The sequence below is a fragment of the Anas acuta genome, chromosome 5 (genome assembly GCF_963932015.1).
Source record: "Anas acuta chromosome 5, bAnaAcu1.1, whole genome shotgun sequence".
Lineage (NCBI taxonomy): Eukaryota > Metazoa > Chordata > Aves > Anseriformes > Anatidae > Anas > Anas acuta.
In genome coordinates this window covers 60467236-60491827 of record NC_088983.1, presented here as the reverse complement: position 1 = coordinate 60491827, position 24592 = coordinate 60467236, and the positions used below count along the sequence as shown (strand labels likewise).

The 24592-nt window shown below is 39.8% G+C and overlaps 1 protein-coding gene across 1 annotated transcript; it reads left to right on the top strand.

Moving 5' to 3' along the window:
* Positions 1–17918: 17918 nt before the first annotated feature.
* C5H11orf58 (chromosome 5 C11orf58 homolog) lies at positions 17919–21631 on the top strand. The gene is made up of 5 exons (XM_068685213.1): positions 17919–18078; positions 18167–18247; positions 18358–18418; positions 19835–19944; positions 21183–21631. The coding sequence occupies exons 1-5, from the start codon at positions 18019–18021 to the stop codon at positions 21387–21389; spliced, it is 519 nt and encodes a 172-aa protein (XP_068541314.1). The 5' UTR covers positions 17919–18018; the 3' UTR covers positions 21390–21631.
* Positions 21632–24592: the final 2961 nt, after the last annotated feature.

The following is a 24592-nucleotide window of genomic DNA, read 5'->3' as shown; positions in this document are numbered from 1 at the left end:
ACTCACCTCCTCTAATACACTAAATATGATGTTTCTTGATTTGACATTTTGGTACACTCACACAAAAAAGGCAAGTCTTAAAAAAATAATAAAAAATAAAATCTTAGAAAGTAAAGATTTGCAAATGCTTATGAGTGCAGCAGGTATAAATTGCATTATAAAAACTGTGAAGTAGATAATCAGTATGCCAAGATGCCAGATACCAAGGTTGTATTTAATTTTATTGTTTTTAAACAAACTGAAGCTATGTTCAACTCACTCTTAACATTTAGATACTCCTGTGGAAAGACGTAAAAAGGCTAAATCCCTAGACAACAAAGAAAAAAACAAAGTCCTCCATCCTAAACTGTCACCAGGATGTACAAATCGATTAATTACAATGCACAAATATTAGCTAGGTTGCTTATTGGTAACGTAACATGTAAACTTAAAACGATACTGCACTGAAGGTTCACTTTTCAGGCATGCTGTCCTGTACTAGGCTTAAGTATCTTTCCCTGCACAACTATTAAAAGTGCTTTCAAGTATGTGTACACAGTGTACATTTCTCAAGAATTATAAGTTTGAACATTTGAAGTTCTGACTTCTTAACTAAATTACTTGTAGTTACAGATTGCCTCCTGGTCTCTCACAATTTTAAAGTGATTTTAAAAATACAGTAGTTGCATATTTACATGTTCAAATGGAAATTGTTATGGTTCCAATCTGCTTCTCATAACATACAAAAATATCAGTTATGCATAATTCTGGTGGGCACCGCACTTTATTATATTAGCATTAAAAAAAAGAAAAAAAAAAGACAATTTTTCTTTACCAGAAGTTTATGAACTAGTTGGAAAGTTGATCTATAAATCAGGCAAAGAATTTCGCTATTAATGACTTTCTCTCTTGCTTCAAAGTATCTATTGCACAGAGACTTCATTGAACTGGACTGCAAAAAAGAAGTTACACAATAACATTCACCTTACTTGTTGCAGTTTTAGTTTACTTCAGTGTATTATCACATACTTCAAAATCAGTAATCAGTAACCTTATATTTGAAATTCCTTACCTATTTTTCAGCAACAAAAACATTCAAGTATTTCAAAAACAATTGTTTCTTTAATAACACCGCAAATATTAGCTTCATTACAAATAAAATGAAATTAATTATATTGCTATCCAAGAACAATGTAAGTTTCAAACAACAAAACCACCAAACATAAGAATGGACTTCAACTTCATGTTAATTTCATTATGTATGTAACTGTTATCTCTGTTCAATTGCTCAATAGTTCAACATTGGCAACCCATTTGAACGTCCCCTACACAAAAAAAAAAAAAAAAAAAAAAAAAAAAATCATTTTTAACTGTGTTACAAAATTCTGTCATTTTGATAATACTGAGACCCCCAACTGCATCCCAATATATCAGACACTACTTATATAGACAGGAGATACACAGTAAATGGGAGATTCTGTCCTGAACAGTGACAGAAAAGAGAAGAAAGAATGTAGCACATAAATAAAAATACAGATTGTAGAGCTGAAAGTAAGCATTTCCTACTCACATGGGAAGACCACGGCACAGCTAAATATTACACCAGATCTCATGCTGCCTTCTAACACAGAATTCCTTCCTTGGTATCTGCATACACGAGGCTTTCCTTGCCTTTCCGCCAAACTCACGAATTATTAAAACTCAGAGCAAGACAAGCAAGATATTTAGGACCTCTATGCTCTTCTTCTAATTAAAATCTTCAAATTAAAATTAACATGCTAAACAGCAAGTTTCAAGCATCACCTGTCAAGACCACAATGTGAGCTTGTCCCTTACTTGCTTGCTTGAGTGAAAGTGAGACTTTCACTCAAGGTCTATGGAAGAAGGCTCGAAGCAACAAGTTTTCCTCTAGTGAGTAAAGGAAGAAACTGTCACCTGAAACTTTCCTTTGCCATCTTAGAATATAATTACACAAGTATGACTGGGGAAATTAATTGCTAGCGTTATCCCCATCTCCTCATGACGTTCCTAATTCTTAGCTCACCCACTCACCTAACAAGAAATCCAAGAGCTCAAACGTACATCGTTCCATTACGGTATAATAACCATAGGAGAGTACATGCCTTCACATTCTTAACCATCCATACGCGTGTACGTACGTATATTTACATGCACAGCGACACACGAAGACCAGTACATTTATAGCATACAGACAGACATATATATCTGTACTTCTGGATTAAATCAAAATATTTGAAAGAAAATTTTGACCACAGTCATGACCTGTTAATGAGCCATTTGTTCAGGCTTTTCTTTGGAAAAGAAAAAGCCCACCTCCATCTCTAGCACCATGCCTTAACATGACTTCAGGCAAAACTTCCCTTCTGGCCTCCAGAGTCTCTGACCAACACCTTTGCTCTGCTTCCAACTCGCATGGGTATCATCTAACTGCTTTTGAGGCCAGGTTTTCACAAAATAATAGATTAAAATAATGGGAATGCTGTTTAGCAGAGAACATATTCTGCGGAGCTCTGCGTAGTACTAGAGGCACCGATGCCCTGGAAGAAGTCACAGGGCCATGCTTGCTTCCCCTGCCTGGAAATTCAGAACCACCTTTCAACCAAAGGTAAGATTTCATTTTCAGTTTAACCTGTCCTTATTCTTAAGCTGTATTTCTGCAGGCATATTTATCCAGAGCGGCAATTTGTCTATCACCAAATTATTGCATGTTTTATTCTTTGTTTTATCCTGCAGAGATTTGGTTGGTTTTGTTGCCTAAAGCAACAAGCAGAACAACAAACAGTTCCAAGTAAGCTCCTCTTGCGCAGCTGTGGACATGCTAAAAATTTACCTCCTAAAGCCTGATCACAAGTGAAGGGTGCTTGAATTTTATCAGTCCTCAAAACAAAACGTTTTTACTTGTTCTGACATAAACTTGATGAAATTTGGATTTAAATAAAAAAAATTTAAAAAAAGCCTCATCACTGTAAAACAGAACTAAATGTCCTATTTCTCGGTAGCACTCCAGAAGAATGCTCTGGATGTTTGTTTAAATACAGAAAGCAAGCTTATGAAATAAAGTGCATAGACTTGTCAAACAAAAGCAGATCTTCGGCTCTTCACTTTCACTCATCCACAGTTCTCCTGATTTATATTAACTAGATTGCTGCCATTGACAGTCTTTTTGCTAATGCATGTCACTTGAATGCAAACATAAAGCTAATTTTAGGAATAGTGTAAGCATCATGGTAGAAGTACCACCCCACACACACTCAGTTATTAATTTTTTTCCCAATAAACAACAACATTTTCCTCATAAATATCAAGGAGGTAATTGATACTGATTATCTGATTCATTTTTAAAAGGCCAGCCCCCTCATTTCTCCACATTTAAAGAGAGCTGGGCATCGGTATGGAGCAGCAGGTTGAAACACTTAAAATAATTGATGGGACAATGTGCAGACTCCAAGAAGCTTTCTTGTATGGGTATCTTCTAAATCTAATATTAAGCTTTTCTCTGAGTTTATAACATGTGAGATACAGTCCAATGACTTGTTCATTACAGTCTTTTTCCCTCCCTTCTGTTTTCACGTTTGGGGGGTTGTTTTTTGTTTGTTTTTGTCTCTAGTACACATTTGGGTCTATTGCCTTTCTTAAATCCCAGAATTTGTGGTAAGAACTTATCTAATAAACGATTTTCTAAACGTCCTAAGGTATGTTGCATAACTCACAACTCCTCCTCAGATAAACAGCTGTTGCACTGAGGTGTTCAGCATCTTCACAGCAAAACAAGCTTGTTTCAACAGTTTAAAATGGAGAGATCAGCCTATATTGGTACATCTAAATTACAACTGCTTAAGCAAAGTGCCCTCCATGTGGTTTTCAGATTCACCAAGCCGAGATTACTGAAAGCTATAACTGCTTGTTTTTCCGAGACTACTTTTTTGGAAGAGTGGCTTTGCCTGCTATGAAATATTTTCCAAATCCCACCACCTAAAGCTGCTATATTGTACCTTTAAAAGTAAATGTGTGCACTTTTCAGCAACAATACAGTAAGTAATACCCCATCACACGCTGTAAGTACCATCTCCACTGCACCTATAGAGAAACAGAGCTATAGAAGGAGGCCTTAATTGAGCCCATTCACAAAGAATGTCTGTAGCATAACTGCAAGGAAAACCCTGACTTCTTGAATCCTTATGCCTTAACCACTCCACCAACATAAACACTGCACTGCTCCTTACTAATTATTTCCTAAGAAATAAGCATAGCATACTTGAAAACTGCAGCACAGATAAGCCTGAAACAGCTGTTCAGCTGCTTATACTTACAGATACAAACAGTACACAGTGCGTAATCCACCTGGAGTTTTCAGAAGGTTTTGATGTCAATGCTATTCAAACACATCTTCGAAAATGTTGAGTCTATAATCCCTCAGTATGTGACAGATAAAGGGTTCCTTATTGATTTGAGGCCACGATTTCAGCATAGTGTACCTCACGCAAACTTAAGGCTTTTTATGTTGTTTCTTTGTCTGGCTACTCCTTTTTCACTTTTAAACATGCAATCTGTGACCATAAGACTTCAGAAAAAATCCAGAACTGTTTTCCTTGTAATTCAGTACACCCAGATAAAGCCATGCTAGAAGGTTATTATTGATGTTTTGTTTGTTCTTGCTATACACACTATCTATTATATGTAATCCTGGGATGTTCTGAAAAATCATTGCTAAAATTAAAGACCTTTTGTTTGAACTTGAAGTTTTGGTGACTGAAAGGCATGTGCCATTAGAAGAAAAGTAACAAAAAACCTGCAGAAGACTGTGCCTCCTTACTCCTACCCCTTTTTGCAAACAAGCCATTAAAAAAGTGTGCTACAGTAACATCACCAAATTGGTTCAGGTGCCCCAGGTTAGGATTCACAGGGCTTTCCTGGGACATATCTTGCCCTCCTTAGCACTGCCAGAGTTGCATCATTATCTCATTAAGTTTATTTAAAAACTTTTCACCCTATTTGTGTGAGAGGCTGCAACTAACAGGCTGTTTTGTAAACCATGCAAGTCTATTTGTGTTCATGCAATGCTTGAGATTTGTCTACATATAAACGTTATGCTTAACTATGCTGATTTAACTTAATCAGCTCAGGCCCTGTACTGTGATGAGACCTAAAACTGTTTTCTACGTGTGAAGTTCCTCGTGTTATGGAAGAAAGACGTGGCCCTTTCCTGCTACTGGAGCTGCAGCCCCATCCAGGTGACACCTGCACAACTATTTCAGTAAACCTAGTATGTAGCCAAAGCACTTACACTTCTCTAGAACCTGTGTTTAGGACAAAACATAAACCTGAAAGAGCAGATGCTCCTCAGAAGTTTTGGGAAGAGATTTCATTAGGAAGTAAGACACTATTATTTTTGATGTGTACCATTTTAGTGCTGAAGGAAAGTTCCAGATACACGAGTCTCTAGTGGAAGAGAAAATGGAATGAGTACTAGGAGATGCATTTCCCTCAGTTTCTGTGTCATCCCAATGGCTGAGATGGTGTTTCCATTTACGTGGCAAACAACCACTAACTTTGAACGCTTTTAAATAGCATTTGTATGTACGTATTTATATTTGTTGCCTAGGAAATGAGAGGCTGAAGATGCCAGGTTATCTACCAAATCCTAGTAAATATTTAAAATTTCAGAAAGTGTTGAAAATGTCCCAGAATTTCTTTAAATTAAGGATGAGATTTCAGCATTTTGCAGTATGTAATGCCTCTTCATTTTCATAGTTCAGAGCCAGTGCTATCACATAGTAATGTGAAATATTAAATAATGATAAATTTTATTAAATGGAAATATCTGATAAGAGATTTTAATTATTGATGGCATTAATGTTTTTATAAATGAGCAGGAACCTCCATTCTGGGGCACTAAGCATGGGGATGGGGGGGGTAAACAACAAATATTTAGGTACTACAAAGCTCCTACAAAATGCAGTTTCATTAGCAGAATTTCAACAGATGTAAATAGTTTTAATGAACAAATTGCTCTGTAAGAAACGGAAAGGTTCAGAGAGGAGTTACCAGATCTGCACGCTGTCACGCTCCCATGGGTCTGACCACAATAACTTCCATTTTCTGCTTGTATCTCCTGTGACCTCCCCCTCCAGTTTCCCCTGACCGCGGCAATACCAGGAGCTCTGGTTCCTTTCAGCCCTTCACCAGGGCATGCAGCTGGGTACTCAGCAGGGCACCACGCAGCACGCATTTCGGACAGAAACGATGACAAGCTGCCTGGCTGGCTGGCTGCAGGTCCTGCTGCACGCCTGCTTCATTCCCACCAGTACAGAGGAACACTTGGGATCACTCTCTTTTTCCTAGCTAGTCACCAATTTTCCTGAAGCTTGGGAAAAACTTGGGAAGTTTAGGATTCCAGAATATTGGGCAACAGGACATGGAATATCCTAGATGAGTTTTCAATTATGGATAGATAACGTTGTTTATATATGGAAACTTTTAGGTACAATATTGTTTCCTCACAAAATGCCTGTAGATTCAGAGATGCAAACACACACAGAAGCATAAGAGTTAGATGTGTATGTGAATGACACGGTGGATGCAAAAGGTTGTGTGCTGTTACTCATATTTTTGGTTTTTGTATGTTATTTATAATGGCTATCATATGAGCATTATACACTTTATATATGCATATTCATGTCCGAATTGAAGCTCTTGTGAAATTTAGCATAAGGTAACAAAAACATAGAAACACTTACAGATAAGCATTTAGGGTTTTCCCCTCTAGTTTCTGATGTCCACTGTGAAGCAAAAGCTGTCTGAAATGGTCAAACTTGTCTTAAACAGATATGTTTTTAACTAGGTGTCCAGATGTGATACACAATCTAAAAACTTTCTTGTCTCATATCCCTTCTGAAATAACAATGGATTTATAACTCCCTCTCAATAACAGAAACAACTTCAAGACCAGGAAGGTTGCATGATATACCCTCATTCAGTATTGTTTAGATCCAAGAGCTCTCAAAGTTATTAGCACGGCATGAGGCTTTTGGAACTGCAGTATATTTACCATTGTTCATATTCAAAATCTCAATTTAAATATTTTGAAACTTTCTGAAGTTTTATTAAGGAACATTTATTGGTTATTAAATCACTTCCCACCCTGTTGCTCTAGAGGACAACACTGCGTGCTCATTCATCCTCTTCAAGGCTTGGGTGGCCTAACAGAGTCTGTGGCTGGTCGCAAACTCCACTTGCTAGATATATTTACCTTACTTCTGCCATTTCATATGGAATTATTTGTCAGTTTCAGTGCCATTCCTTCCTCTGAGCCAGAGCTTTCATTTTGCTTCATTTTTGTCTTTTAGTTTCATTTTGTCTCTTCAAGGGAGAAAGAAAGGGAGGAACTAACTGCAATTGTAAATTCGCATGTCGCCCATCTCTTTGTGCCAGCCCTCTAGATAAGTATGAACATTATTAAAAGTACAATGATACACTCCTTTGTATGCTAATCTTTCTCCAGATCCCACAAATAAGCACCAAAATATATATATATATTTATAATATGGAATTTCAGCTTAGATGGTCACAAATTAACCAGAGAGGGCTATAGGTTAGTTTAAACAAATTACTCACATTTTCCATTTTTGCACTATACCATAAGAAATTAGATAGTTAATTTTAAATGCAAAACTTTGTACAGCGTGCAAATCATGTCTGTATGTCAAAGTAAAATAACAAACCTAATGAGGAATGTTAAAAAAGCAAGACCCATTAGTTTAAAGATACATGGAAGCAGCCAAAGATGACAAACATGCATAAAATTCAAAACATGATGGAAAAGGGAACAGGCACTGAACCACATAAATCAGTGTTTTGAATTCTATTTCTCTGTGGGTATAATTGTACCTTAGTTTCTTATAATGATTTATTGAGGTAAATAGTCTGTATGGTTTAACAGCTACAGCTTCAAAGTGTCAGGCACAGACTCTCCTTTATTCATGAGGCAGCTGAGTATTGGGATGTGAATTAGCTTCTGTATTCTGGGACTTGGCAAAGTTTGTTTTTAAGGTCCTTATAAAGGATTCATGTTGATGCAGCTATTCAAATGTGAAAAACACTGTGCTGTAATGGATGAAATAGAAAAGCTTTACAGTAATTCTGGAGAAAAAAAAAAAAAAGTAAAAACATTGAAATAAACCATTCAGAATTACCTTCGGCAAAAGAAAGGAGTGCCCTAGAGTTAATTTTAATACATTATATCATTTTGGGGAACACGGGAAAAAAATTATTGATGAAGTACAAAAGTGTGAGGGGATTCCATAATTTACTTTTAAGTTAAAATAAAAGATATTATAGAAAAGAAATGGTAGAAGTTTAAGCTGTGATATTCTCACTTAGGGTTGATTGCCAAACCACACGTTCTATTGCTCTCAGACCAGGATAAACCAACCATTAACTAATCAAAAGAATCATCATCCATGAAAGCTATGATGGCATTTTAACAGTTCTTAATCTATTAATAAGAAAGAATAATTTGCAAGAGATATTCCCTCTTCTGTTTATATTCACAGGGCCATTCTTAGCAGAAATTATATGTAGGCTCCCATGGTGTAGAAACCCCATGAAAGCCATGAAAATTCACTAAGCTTCCTTACGTACAGTGCCAAGATATTCAGCAGGAACTTTGGTCCTTGCCAAGAAACACGTGTGCCTCAGATACAGAAGCTCTGCATGTACCGGTATTTCAACATTCCTGGAGAGAAATGTGACCCCTTGATGCATACACTGCTTTGCTGGCATGCTTGCATTCCTCCCCATCTGTCAGAGTGGCATCCTGCCTTCTCACAAGGTGGGATGCCAGTTTTGGAGCACAGGTGCCAACCAAATATAGGTTCAGGCTAATACTCTGCAAAATGCGGCAAACGACATTTCACCTGCAAGAAGATCGTCCTACCTCTGACCCATGCCAAATAGGATTGCATGCCTCATTAACAAAGGGGGTCATCTTCTGAAAATCATAGGCAGCACCAGAAATGCTGCTTTTCTCTGTAATATCTTCTAGCTGAGAGTCTTCAGCTTCTGAGGCTTCATTTACAAGACACCAGATTTTCCTAACATCGCGGACATACAGACCTTTTGAGAAAGCTGCAATAGACCATGGGCAAAGAGAAGTTGAATTCATCCCCCAAAATTCAATTCTGACAAATTCCAGGACTCTTAAAAAGGGAAGGTGAATTAACAGTGAGGGAAAAGCATAAGTAAAGACTTGGGTTATCTTTAAGGGGGTCTGCTGGCAACACAAAGAAAGCTACCTTTATTATGACTGGCAAAAAACAAAAAACAAAACAACAACACTTGTTAACCACCAAAGTACTCACATAATCCTAAAATTCTTAAGAGAGAACCAGATGTTTCTATAAGAAAATTTGACATAAAATACAAAAAAAAAAAATCCTAAATTAGCTTTTAGTTTGGGAATTTACATAGACGTGAAAGCACACTAGTAATGAACAGCCATTGAATGAAAACTATTTGATATACAATGAAAATACTGGTGAATATTAAACAGTATCTCAATATCCTCAGAATAAAGTATGTTTCAAACTCCTTCTTTAACGAAAACATTCCACACTCTGTAATCTAAAAAGAAAAATTAAATATTTACTTGATCGATAAACAGAATAACCCAAAAATAGTATTGGTTTTGCTTTTAAATTAGCTTAGCTCACTTGATACATAAATCTACACAACAAAATCAAAGCACTGATAGTCTAAAAAAAAAAAAAAAAAAAACACCTCCTTTCCGGAAACAACTCATTTTCCCTTCTTTGGCAATTTATTATGATTTCTGTAATTTATTTATCCCAGGATGCACCTGATATATTAGCAGCTTTAGGTGATTTTGTTAAACTGATTATCCACAAATGAGAGTCGTTATGCACAATTCTGCATTATTTAGCCTATGCTGAGAGTATGCCACTGCTATTCCCCAATGGCAAACTCAAAGCTATTAGTTCTCACTAGCACAAAATTATAATCCAATACGTTGAATTCTATAATTTTAATTCAATACATTAAGATGCAGAGCCCTGCATCTGAGATAGAATAACCCCACGCAGCAGGACAGGCTGGGGGCCAACTGGCTAGAAAGCCTATTTGCAAGAAAAAAAAAACCTGGAGGTTCCTGTGGACAACGAGTTCGAGTTCATCGTGAACCAGCAGTGCGCCCTGGCAGCAAGGAAGGCCAACAGCACCCTGGGCTGTTTTACCAGAAACACTGCTGGCAGCCTGAGGGACCTGACAACTCCCCTCTTCCTGGCACTTGTCAGACTGCATCGGGAGCAGCATCTCCGGCTCTGCTCTCCCCAGTTGAAGAAAGATGTTGAAAGAGTGGAGCACATCAGCGCAGGCACCGAGGCGATCGGTAAGACATACAAGGAGGAGCCGAGATAGCTGGGTCTTCACTGCCTGGGGAACAGCTGACGAAAGGGAGAGTTTATTGCTGCCTGCAACTGCTGAACGAGAGAGAGCAGGGAGGATGAAACACGGATCCTCACAGAGGTGCACCGTGAAATGACAAGAGGCAATGGGATGCAAGGGTAATTATGCGAAATTCCAATTCAATAGAAAGGAAAAAAAATACCATTGAGGGTGGTCAAACATTAGGCCAGGCTGCCAAGAAACAACGTGGCATCGCCATCCTTGGAGATACTCCCAACCTGGCAGGAGGTGGCCTGGGCAACCTGCTGAAATGGGGCCTGCGTTGGGCAGGAGGCAGGACAAGACAAGCTCTGGCCATCCCCTCCAGCCTACACGATTCTATGCTTCTGAGATACACATGGGTTTGTGAGAGACACCTACCACTTTTGACAGTGCCTTAGACCGAGGTATTTCTTAGTACCACACTCGAGGCATTCACTAAGCTATTTAGGGCCAGCATACAGCCTTACATTTGCTTTTTTTCAGCCTTCCACTCAAACAAACAAAACAACTCAGTCTTCTGTACCAAACGTACTTCTAGTAAATTAACAGCATCATATGGGGTATTTTTACAAAGCCTTCCCAAATGCTTTAGGAATAACGAATTATTTAAAATAGGAAAAGGCACCTGGTATGTCCCCAGAGAAAACAAGGACAATGGCCTAAAGTCAGTAGAAAAGCGTATTTTTCTTCCTGGCACATTGTGCCTGTGTCATGATGTAAAGCTGCTTTCTAGGCAGGATACCACTACAGTCTCAGGCCTATCATAAACATCATGACATAAAGAAGGGCATAATCTTTCATGCCTAGGTTAATTTAAGATTTATTATTTCAAACACTTAAAAATACCCTGATCCCTGGGCTACAAATTCCTACGCTCAAAGTCAAAATGTACATAAATTGCTGCAGTCCTGCACCTGCAACTTAATGTTGTTTATTATAAGAGAATGCATTCCAAAATGTTAAAGTCAGCTGCAGCGTAAGGCAGAATGCACAGTAGGTTCTTGGCAAAGTTGACAGATAGTTTATAGTTTATTAATACTGTGTATAGCTTGAAAAGTTCACTACATTAATTTTAAAGACCTGATGGAAGAAATAAGATGTTGGTGTTAAGCAGGTAAAAGAGGGTAATGAATTTCACTTTTATTTTTGTATTTATTACAGTCACTCAAAACCAACAGGCTGTGACTGATACCCAATTAATAATCCATGGGCCCGGTACACGGACAAAGTGAAAGAGCAATTATCTATTTGTATGTCTTTTCGTACAGTGAAAATCTTACAGTAGCAAACCTCAGCGCTGCCAAGGAGACAGGCTGTCTACACGTGAAGTAGCACAAGTCACCAAAACACAGACAAACTGGCTGCAATCAACCTGATGCAACTTACAGGCTCCTGTGAATAAGAAGGGTAGTGAATGAGCACATATGTGGAGCTAACACAATTGGGACACAAATTAATGAAAAGACTTTTGCAGGAGGAAAAAAAAAAAGCGATGCAGTGGCCACAGACAGTACTGTGGTGAAGCTCTAACATGGAGAAGCAGATTATTGTCAATCTTCAAAGTTTATTTGGACGTTGGGTGCATATGAAAAGCCTGTGTGTTCCCCTGAGCATGAAAGTCAAACAGAAACATTTCTTTTCAAAAAGGACTCTGACTCGGGAGCTATGCAAATATATCAGAGCTTTAACGCACCCCTTTTTTCAAACCTTTAGAATCTTTTCCAAGTCATTTTGTATTGAATTAAAATTATACATATAAAGATAGCTGGTGTTATTTTTTGTACCTTTCTACTGACTGGTCCACAAATGTTACTGACCCTAAGGAGGAGCAACTACTACAGTCACACAGGGTGAGGAAGGAGAGCATGCAGAGCCACGGTTTCTCCCCTACCAATTACATTTCTTTCTAGTTTCTCTTTGCCCATACAGTAAAAGATTCAAAGGTATTAGGAAGAGGAATAATTATATAAAAAGACAAATTCTGTATGCAGACAACTTTCAACTGACTTCAGAGACTTTGGCTTTCACAGCGCTACATGACTCAAAAAAGTACAATGTTGATTTTGTTCAACCTTTTCCAGAGAATTTTCACTGAAGTATGTAAAGGCGTGGTTTGTCCATGCCATTTTCAAATTACCCAATAATTTAAATTCCCTAATAGAAACAGATGGAAATGTTAGATTCCCATGAGGTTTTTCAATTTTCCTTGAAGTATTCTGCTTTACTACAGATGGATGAAACAAAAGATACATCAAACAGAGGAACTACTGAGTTTTCACTCTAAACAAAAACAATTCATTTTGATAATGCTGAAGATTTTGTCCCATCATTCAGACTCACAGCAGAATAACTGAATTTGGCAGATGCTTTCTGCAAAATGCCTTGTCTTTATTAGTGCTTTTATGTGTTAGCAAGCACAAAAGAAGAAAAAGAAGTGATATATATAAGGCTATATCTTCATTGCAATTAAAATATATATATATATTTTTTTACTTGGGTACATTATTCTAGCACTATGCATTGTTTACAGTGGTAAACAATGAAGCCCAGTCAGTCTAATAGGATGTAAAATCTTAGTGGAAGCAAAGCACTATGTTTTCTTATTTTGATGTAGCTTGTTCAAATCAACTCCAAGTAAGAGATATACGCCTGGCCTTGACTGGCTACACAGATATAAAACCTACCTGGGTCCTGTCTCCACCAGGACTGTACCCAGAGAAAGCTGGACTAACTTACCTTTTATCATGTTAAAAATGGGGATTTTTAAATCTTTGTGCTGAGAACAAAGCCTAATACATACAATAGTAGTGGAAGCCTGCACAGTGCTAGGTTCAAGGACATAATTTCTTCATTCTTTGTTTTCGTCATTTGTTAAACAGGGGCAACAATTCTTTTTGCTGTGGTATTGAATAATGGCCTGCTCTGCTAGAGTAGAAATAAAAGTAAGTGAAGATAGTCTTTGTATTGATGTGCTGCCTGTCTTGTTTACGACAGAAACTATTTTGTTTTTAGAAAGGAAGTGTTCTAAGAAAAGCTTTTATAACAGGTTCAGAAATATAAAAGCCATTTCAGGATGAGGACATCTCTATCCTTTATTTTGTTAGGCCTTGAAAGGGCTTTTTAAATGTTAACAGCTATGACTGCCTTCCCTCAACTGATGCTCCCTTCTCAGCAATCCTTTTGTTGACGTCTCTTTTTTGCTCTTAGCTTGTCTCTCCTTCTTCCCAACTCCTTAAAACAAAACTTAGCAAGAGCTTGGAATTGAATTTTTGGCAGACATCATGACACTAAAATGTACTGAATAAGTATGTTGCGTAAGTCAGATTTCAATTAAAAAACAAAAATAAAATCTTTCCCCACCTCCAGTGATATACAGAATATTTTCCACTCTTCTCGGTGGTAACCTCTATATATTGCACTGACAACTACTAAGCAAAGCGGGTTAGAAATCAAGAAGCATTTTAATCTTAATATATGCTGAAAGAGATGAAACATTTTTGAAACGCGAGGGCAATGTCCTGTTTCCATTTAAAAAGAAATAGAGCTTTCTGTTAAAAGGGAATGTAATTTAAACTGTGCACTTAATGTAGGCGTGTGTGTGTACATATGATATGTACTTTTTTTTTATTTCAAGCTTAAAAAAAATCAGTGGTTGCCTTGCTAAGCTTTCCTACAGACAAATCCTGGCAGCATTCCCTGTCTCACAGTGATAGGTACTTTGAATATCAGAAGTTCATTAGTAACAATTAAAAATTCTACAGCACTTGAGAAGAGGTTGATCCTATTTTATATGCCAAAGTCAGTTAGCACATTATAAATTACAGTAGTCCAATTACACTGTAGCTAATATTTAGCACTTACACATTGCTTTGAACAGACTGTGCAACCATTAATTAAATCGAAAGGCTGGAAATGAGATATATTGTCTGCATTTTGTAGATAAAGCAGAAAGGTGAGATATGCCAAAGGCCACTTGTTCTTGGGCAGAGCCAGGACCATTACAGGAGAAGATTCGGCTCTGCAACCAAGCCAGGTCTGTCCTGTCTCATTACTGCAGCTCAGTCAATGACTGCACGGCAAAGACATCCTTATCACATCACACAATGAAAAAAGCCTTCTGGCTGTCAGACCTAGCTGTGCTTTAATCTACCCTACCTCGACACAGACATCTCAAATATATATATATGTATATATATACATATATATATATATATTTTTTTTTTTTTCCAAAGATTGTACATCAGATTCTTCAAAGATAAAACTACTTCTGCCAGACCTAGTTAAGCTTCTGCTTTCCCATACCTAGCTATCCTAAGTTGTTGTCTGCCTGGAAGTTTTTATCGCTGAGGTTCAAAACTTAGAATTGGACTGGTGCAGAAAATCTTCATTGAGGTAGTTTTTTTCCTGTAATAGGGCTGGCTTCCCTCCACCCCCAAAGATGGTTCCCATCCAGAGACTCACCACCAAAGCAGAGTTACACAGAAAAGCCCGAGATGGTAACTGTACGTAACAGTGAATAACTTTGTCATCTTACTGGTCATTACACCCCATCACACTCTCGCTGTATCATCTGCCTCTCTCTGTTTACCATTCCAAGCAGAAGCCTTTTCACTCCTCCCTACTGTTCCTTAGCTATATGGACGGACAGACAGTTGATTTCTGCATCACAGCCAGTTTCTACTCCACGGCAAAACCTTAGCTCCGGTGACTGGAACGCTAATTTCCAGATAGTCTCTTCCGAGGGACTATGTAAAGAACTGTGTAAAATTCACACAAATGTTGCCCCGCATCCTTACCATTGTTTTGTTTATATACTAAAACAGTCTCACACACACTCAAGTCATGCTTCTTGTTAAAAGCCAATCTGTCTTGTTATCCTGTGAATGATTATATTTTTCAGTTGTTCAAAGACTACAGCAAATGCAACACTGGATTTTAGCATGACAGGATTTTCTTAACTCTGCCCTTTCTTACTGTTTTCTATTATTACTGGAATTAAATCTAGCTCCTTACTCACACATCCTTAGAATTATCTGTAATATCTCCATAAAGATAAATGAAACCTTTGCATGATCAGTCTTCTACCGAGACAATTCACATTTTTGCTGGCAGCCTGATTACTCCATTTTAAGTTCCCCCATATGTAGACGTACGCCATATAATACTAGGGATATATTTGTCTTTTTTTTTTTAATTCAGGTAACACTTTTCTGCAAAACCAGAGCATTTTTATTCCAAAAGAGCAATAAGATAAGGAAGACAAATATTTCTAAAATCCCCTTACTTATTAGTTCTGTTATTAGCACATCTTATTCAAAATGTAAACAAAACACCAAACCATTGCAGCCATATAAAGAATTGTATATTTCAGTCATCCTGAAAAGAACCTGAAGTTAACTGTAACCCACAACTTGGACCCAATTAAAAAAACTCATTTCAACTTTAGCAAAGCCTGATTTTCTTGCACCTTTTTTTCCAATGGCAATCCTTCTCCGTTTGTCCCGTAAGGAAACCACAACCATGAAGTTCAAATTTCGCACTTGTTTTTCTTAAGGAATAGGTCTTTTAAGCATAGAAGCACACAAACCATAATAAAAACTTAACTAAAAAAAACGGAAAAGATACAATTTCACTAGTATTAGATAATCACAATTCCTATTAACAGACTAAAAATGCTGCTAGATACTACAAAAAAAAATACTGATAGTGATGTTATTTTTTACATTTTGCACCCCTTCCATGAGAAATCGTTTATTAAAGAAGTACCAGAATTTCAATTAAGCCACAATTACAGTCATTATATAATTATATACTGAGATACATTAAAATGATGTTAAAGTTGTAAATACAACATTCTCTCATATTAATGCTCCCTTCTGCTCTTTATCATTGTCAAACAACAATTATGGAAGTTTTAGAAAACAGGCGTAACAGCTGTGCCTTTCTGTTTGATTTTGCACACTCAGGTGGTACAATATACGTGAACATTAATTTAAATATTACTATCCTAGTGTTGTTTTGGATTAAAAAAAAAAATTGAAAATAATGACAATCTACAAATATCTGTAACTAAATCTACCTACCCAGGAGTGGCAGGGCTCTATCAGCACTTCTCTATGTTACTAGATCTGCTGAGTTTTGGTGCTCCATCTTCCAGAATATGTTCTTATCAACTCTTCTTTCACTGTACTTCAGTCCTACAAAGGAATGATGGGTGACATCTGAGTAACAAGGCTCAGGAAAGATGTTAAAAAATATCAAAACGACCAAATATTTTAAATGCCATACTCAAACAAAGGGACAAACAGTGCATTGTAATGACACATTTTTAACCTCCTCTATTTTTCCTCCTCTGCAAAGAAGATATTCATAAAGACCATCTGAACTGAGAGCAGGTCATCGTCTAAGCATAGAGAATCCTCTCACAGAGAGTTCAGAGCAGAAGCCTAAATGTAGAAGCCCTATAGGCTTCTGTAGGAACTTTTCATCCACTTGCAAGGAATTGAGCACCCTTTATGAGATAAGTTGTCCGTCAGCATCTTTACACCGCGTGTTACAGGCTCTTCACCTGTAGTCAGTCTCTACAGTGTGGTCCACATCCCTTTGCCCTGCAGGTGACTGCACGTGGTGTTTGCAGTCATAGCCTACTTCATCCTGCCTTGTTTCTAACCTTCAAAATCCCCAAATTTCCTTGATCTAGCACAGAGATAGATAGAGGGCTGAGGGGGCAGACTTACTGCCTCAAGCCTGAAATGTTTCACTGTTGCGGTGACAAAGAAAAACAACAAAAGTGTGAATCACAACTCGGGAATAGAAGAAACCAAGCAAAAACAAACTGCTGAAGACAATTAGATGCAATGAAACTCAGCTCAGATCTCTGCAAGTCAAAAATAAGTCCAGGCTCACCCCAACTGCTGAGCAGGGCGGTGGGTGAGGGGCGCGTCCCGACCCCCTGTGCTGTATGCGTGTGAGGAGATCTGAAGGTACAGGTACGCATTTGAGGGTATTTGAGGGTAGATGAAAAGTTTGTGGCTGAACCTACTGAAACAAGACGCTGCACAGGAAAATCGCAAGCACTCGTTTTGCACCGGGCGTGAGGGAGGCTACAGCGGGGCTGAGCACATTCACGGCTGCTCTCAGCCGGGGCGGTTTGTTTCAGCCTAGTGTCGAGAAGCTGTAACCCAACAGCTTTAACTCTGGCTGCTCTGCCACAGCTCTGGGCGAGCCATCTGGCTATTAAAGCCGAGGGGGGCGTGTAACAGCGGGCTGAGGCGCTGAGGCGGCGCCTGAGGCGGTCCCAGAGCGGGGGGCGGGGCGCCGCGCCTCAGAGCCGGGCACCACCGTCCCGCCTCGCATCCCCTCCGCCAATCAGCGCGCGGGGCCGTCCCCGCCGCCGCGGAGGCTTCTGGGGGTTGTAGTCCTTCCTACCAGGCTCCGCGCAGTGCGGGTAGCGCGGAGAACTACATTTCCCAGCTCCCCCCGCGCGGCCGCGACCCGGCGGGGTGGGTGCGGAGCGGCTCCCTCAGGAAGGCGGCGGTGGCGGCGGCCGCGGCCATGAGCTCGGCGCGGGACTCGCAGCCTCAGCACGGCCTCAAGCGAGCGGCCTCGCCCGATGTAACGGGGAGCGGGGGCGGGATTGGGACTGGGATCGGGATGGGGTTGGGCTGGGGTGGGCGCAACCAGCCTGTGCTCCCCCCCGCAGGGCTCCAGCAGCTGGGAGGCGGCCGACCTGGGCAACGAGGAGCGCAAGCAGAAGTTCCTGCGGCTGATGGGCGCCGCCAAGGTGAGGCCGGCAAAAAAATAAAATAAAAAAATAAAAAATAAAAAATGAGATTGGGCAGGGCTGGCGGTGCCTGGCAGCGCCCCCAGCCCCCCCGCGCGGTCTGTCCGCAGAAGGAGCACACCGGGCGCCTCGTCATCGGGGACCACCGCTCCACATCGCACTTCAGGACAGGTCAGTGCCACAGGGGCAGGTTTGGGGCTGGGGGTGAGGGCAGAGCCGGCTGCACAGTTGGGGATTCCTCGGGTTTTTTGGCCTTCTGAAGGCCAGGGTCAATAAAGGACCTGGTGGTCAGGGAAACGCATGTAAGCCAGGCTCTACGGGTCCTTGTTGTAGTTTCTTATCACAATAAGAAAGTGAAATATTCCTGCTTTTAGTACCCAGCAGCATCACGCTGCTTCCGTGCTGCCAGGTGTGGATATCCACACCCCTAACTCAGTGTGTGTGTTGGGGGGAGAGAACAACAGAAAAACAGGGTTGATTTCTCCTCCAACCTGATTACCCACTGAATGGAAATATCTCTGCCTTAAAGCACAAAATAGAAGAAGGGAGGATATGCAAGGTCATCTTGGAATTAGCACTGACTTGATGTTATGTAACATATAGCTCCTTATCAGACTCGCTCAAAGTACACCGAAACGAAGCTGGGCTGGAAAGTCTGACAGAAGCTGTAATAAAGCTGTATAGAAGAGCAACCGTCAAGAGGTTCAGAAAGCTTATTGGTACCTGATACGCCCCACAAGTCATTTTTCAGTTGATGAAAAGTGATGTGCAGGCCAAAACACCAAAGGAAGCCTGGGGATTGTTTCCAGGCTCTGCTATTAGCCTGCAGAGTGACTGTGAATCACCTCCTGGGACCTGAATTTCCTAGGATGCTGCTTCTTAAGGAATCATAAATACTCAGAACTGCACTGTTATTAGCAAGAAGTGCTGCTTTTCCACAAAAAAAAAATCATGGCAGCTATTTTCTTAACACTTTACTTCCTGTTCCAACATAAGGTTTTCCTCCTTCTAGAGTAACAGATGACTCTACCGTCTAAACAAGGAAAAGTTTGTAATACATCCGTGGTTTACAGTGATACAGGTTAAAAACTAGTGTTGTAGGCCTTTTTGGGGGGAAGATTTAGAGGTTTCAACTTTTCACAAGAACAGAGGATACTCAACTATTTCGGATCATATTTTTCCCCCCAGTAGAAGTGCTCCTTGATTTACTTACACAAGCAAATGGTAGTAAAGGGCGTGTAGAAGTAGTAGCTCGTGTTCTGTTAATTAGATCAGTTTTCCTGCTAATTCCTAAAGGTGGGCAAGAGTAAAAAGTAACTGCTCCTGATAGTTCAGGCTGCATGAAATAATTTCAGATGCAGCTCGATAAACAAGCGTGGTAATGGTCTAATTGCTAATGCAATGTACTAATTGCAGTTTGTAACTAACACATTTTTGTACAGTAATCTGGTAGTTTCTAAGGAAGGTGGCTAAATCTAAACTTTTTCACCTATATTGTGATAAGCTTTGAAAAACCTGGTGACTTTGTGTAATTTGATGTCTTTGTTAATTTGAATGAACCATAACCAAAGTACACTGGACATGCAGGGGAAGAAGACAAGAAAATGAATGAAGAACTGGAGTCGCAGTACCAACAGAGCATGGACAGCACCATGTCTGGACGAAACCGGCGCCATTGTGGACTTGGTTTCAGTGAGGTAGTAAGTTTAATTATTTCTCTAATGATTTAGCTGTCGCTTCAGGAAGACAAGATGAGCCATGGGTTAAAAACCTGATAACCATGCATGGTGTTGAACTTGCACAGTTTGGGTTAAACGAGAAACTGGCTGGAGTCACTTGACCCTTATTTGTGTGCGCTGTTGCAGCCGTGTAGGTGCCTGGAAATGATGGATGCTTTCCATTGTTCTGAGCAGTGCGATGACGTACTCCATGGTAGGCAAGACCGATTAGGACAAAGTTGCAAATATATCAAATGAGTGTTGTCACGGAACACACAAAAGGAGGGAGTGTGCGTAACCATCTGCATTGTCACAGAGAGCTAATTAATCTATTTTGGCTTCTTGCTGCTGTGAGGTGCATACCTCCCCATGGCCCTGAAAACTAAACAGAAATAGAGGGGTCAGATGAGGGAAATGTGGCCTTCCGTGGGGTGACACCCACCTGGTCTTGTACTTGCAAGCGATTGCATAGGGATGAGTAGAAAGAGGAATGTGACCAAAAAAAAAAAGGAACAAGCACATTGGGTTATTAGGAAGCTGTCCTTATTTGCCAGTTGACATGTCTTTTTTTTTTTCCTCCTGTTGGCACCTATTATGGCATGAAAACATGGATAATGTTTTCAGAGAGAGTAAAACAACTCATGCTTCGAGTTCTTAATATTCAAACATGGACGCATTGCTCCTTAGGTGCATGAACAAAATTCAACTTTTGGATCATTCCTTTTAGCAGTAGCATTGGATTACTTCAGCACTCCTAACGCTGCTTTGTAATGCTGTGCTAAATTTATTTTCAAAGATCAGTCATGACTAATCATCAGAAGTCTTGATGATCTATCAGTTAGTGTCAGCATGTCTCATTCCCTGACAAGCATTTAAGTGTCGTGTACCCTATGCACAAAAGTAAAGAATCACTGAAGCGATGGAAACTGAAACTTTTCAAGCTCATTTAATGCAGTCTTTAGGGTTTCTGCTGTAACTAAATAGGAAAGTGGCCGAAGAATCTTTGGCTATTGCAGTCAGTCCTGTTAAGCAGTCCTGTGGGGTTCCTTTCTGTCTAATAATTTGTATATCAAAGACCTGTGGGTAGCAAGCTAGCCCGCTTCAGAACTGATAGGAAAGGAGCCTTTTAGCACAACGTTCTCACTGGGCACATCTAAGAGCCGCGATGGAGTTGCCAGGAAACTAAGGTTTCTCTGTCTCATAATCTGAACTTCTAGTTTCAGGAGGGTGAAGAAGAGGCAGCTGGACACTCCTCTGAACACGAGAGTTCAGACGACTCCGAAAGTGGCTCTGAGTCAGAGCAAGACGAGTCTGCAGAGGAGCTGCAAGCTGCTGAGAAGCATGATGAAGCTGAGGTTCCAGAAAACAAAAAAGAAGCAAAAAGCAATTATAAGATGATGTTTGTTAAAGCTAGTGGTTCATAACTGCAGATGTAACAGCTTCGTATTTAAAGTACAGTAAGCCTTATTGTTACAGTGCGAAGTGGAGGACTGCTACAGCACAAATCTTTGTATTATGATTTTAAAAAGACCCTGTTAGATGACAAAAGTAGTAGTTGCTTTCAGTTGCCATGGATAATGTTTTTATGGGCACAGTGAGAATCCTGGTTTTTGTAAAGTGTATAAAATACTGGATGAAGAAATAAATTCTTTTTGTTCCTGCCCAATCTGTACTATATGTTATCTAAACTACCCTTCCCTTTATTTCATGCCAGAAAAGGAAAATTCCTCTTAGTGGCTTCTTCAGTTAGCACCCTAGTCTTGAATTTTTAACTATAAGATTACATGTGAATTATTGGATGTTGCAGTAGTTGTAAAATACCAATATCAGCACTGTTTTGTGATGTGCTAGAGCTTTAAACAATGATTTTGTCTAGAGATGCTAGTGTTGACAGGGCTAAGAACAGAAATCGCTCACTTTTGTAGCAGCATTAATCACTATCCATCTGAAGTCCTACAACAGCTGTTGGGAAAAGATGGTTTGAAATCCTTTATACAATAGGAGATGGGTTGCTTCTTTTTTTCAGTTTATAATAAGGATGGGGAAAATAAACTGCAGGGAGGGTAATTTGTAGTCCTTTATAACTTTCACTAGAAAAAAAAAAAGATTTTGAATGATTGGCACCTGGTTATAACACTAAGCTGTTATTTTTAATAACACCGCCTGAAGAAATCACTTTACTTTGGAAGAGAAAATATAATTTAATAATAAAAAGAATATGAAAATCATTTAGCTCTTTAATATATAGAGTACAGAGTTTCACGCGAGCCTTTCTTCCTTCCCTTGCCATACACACATCGTTTGGATGTCTATGTAAATTACCACAAAAAGGTTGTACCTTGCAAGTTAAGCTGATGTGCATAAAGAGTCAGGACTTCTGGTAACTCCTTCCAAGAAGAATTAAGTGTAGCCGTTCCTTTGCAAATGTATAGCTTATCATACTAAAGTTATCAGTAAAATAACAGAACTTAATTTCCTCATGAATGAACGAACTGCCTCTTTGCTGGGAGAACAGAACAGCACACCCGTACGTGTAGCGCAGCTTCATTCTTTTACAATAGTGTTTTAAGAAACACTCCAGATGCGTGTGGGGAGTTTTCCATTTCTGTATGCTATTTATTACATGCAGATAAAATTTGCAAGCCACATGGCTTACACGAAAGCAACAGTACGTGCTATCATATAGGGTTACTGAATAAAACATAAACAGTGCAGCATCAATTGTTGGGGGAGGACTTGGACTAAGATACATTATGGAAAAGATAAAAGCAATACGACTGTAAATAAAAAGTTTAAGGTAGCTATTTCACTATAGTTGTGCTTAATCCCAATTTTTTAAGTCATTAACTTTTAAGAACAATTTTGAGCAGCAGCCACTCAAGTTCAGAGATTTGTACTTGACTTGTATGGATTCTTTTTTTTTTCCCACTATTCCAAGATTCTAATGTGTAGACAGAAATTAAAGTTGCTTGTACACGGTTAAGAAAACCTCTCCATGACTTAATTTTCCTAATGATGGAGCAGCTAACGTCTAAGACACTTAACATGCCTAAGACAAGCAGACAAGTTGAAGATCTGTTATTTCTATTTGAATGCAGGCTTTGAACTCCCACTATATAGACAACTTTGCAGACAACCTATTTTCACAGAAGCCTTTCATATCTTCATCAAGATGCAACTTTGGCCAAGGCCTAAATTAACAGAGATAAGAAATTGGAGAAAGATGCTAGGGAATACAAGTGTAGGAACACCCATGTTGTTACCATATCTTTGGGATTTTTTCTCAATTTTGGATTTTTTTTTCACTGAGCAACCTCATCGCAGAAGAGGCTGTATCAAAAGTGCCAGCCCAGACGTGTCCCATTTCTGTGAGATCCTCAAGACAGAAACCAGACCAGTGAGGCTGTCTGCCTAGGTCACGCTCTCCCCTCCATCCTCCAGTCGAGCTGATTGATTAACTCTCCTTATCAGCCTGAGATCAGTTTCCTCCTATTTGGACACTCTGGCTACATTTAAACCAACATTTCACTTCTAAATTCTTTTAGATTTGGCTGCTACCTACTATTTATTGCCTCACGTGGAGTGCAATCACAAAATTAAAGGGCAGGCTGCAACCTTTTCTTCTGCAGCTGCTCAGCATCCACAGGGATCTTGTGCCTTAACACCACCATGCATCTAGACAGGGACTCGGGAAGTGAGGGAATCCACCCCTGCAGGCCCTGCTGCTTTCCCACTAGCCTTGAAGGAAGGGCATACTAAGATTTAGGCATCAGTCCCAAATACAAATGAATAGATCACCAAAGAATAAAAAGTAAGCCAAAATTAAGCATTTCTGATAAAAGCTGTTGCCAGGAAGAGCCAGCACAGCGTCGCCTCCATTCCTGAAGCACACAGACAGTAATACAGCGAACATCTGATGGGGTTTGGGGCAAAACATTTCTAATGCTGAGCCAAGACGAACCTGCTCAGAACACAACCATGCCCATTGCTGGGTGACACACGTTATGTCAGCACCTGCACTTCCATCTGCGAATCAGCACCTCTAAGCGATTCCTTACATGCTGAGAAAAGATGGTTTAGTTTGGTGTAAATACTGCAATTTTTATCTCAACAGTCAGATTTAGCAGTATTTGGTATAAAAGCACCAGGATGAGAGACTTAGAGCAGCAGAACACTTCCAGCTCCCAGCAGAGAGGGAACTGAGATGAAAATCGAGGTTGTGTTTTGGCTGCTTCTGTAGTTAGTTCTCTGCCTTTTCAGGCTGAGGTGGGAATTGCTCCCAAAGATGACAGCAGAACACGCACACAGATCCCGAATCAAAGAGGCCAATCAGACAAGATTTGGCCACTGAAATTCCTCAACTCCAAGACTATCTCAGTAGAAAGGCAGAAGTCTGCCCATACTGGCAGAGGCCTTTGGAAACAACTGAAGGAAGATCTGCCACAGAGCGACCACCACAGCTGGTGCAGTCTCTAACCCACACTGACACGAAGGTTAATGCAGGTGTAGGCCCAGCATCTGGCTCTCGAGGACCGAGAACACCCGAGCAGCTGGGAAGAAGCCGTGTGCCCGTTCCCATTCCCCCTCCACCTGCCCTGCAGCAGGGAGCCCCTCACGATGAGCACCA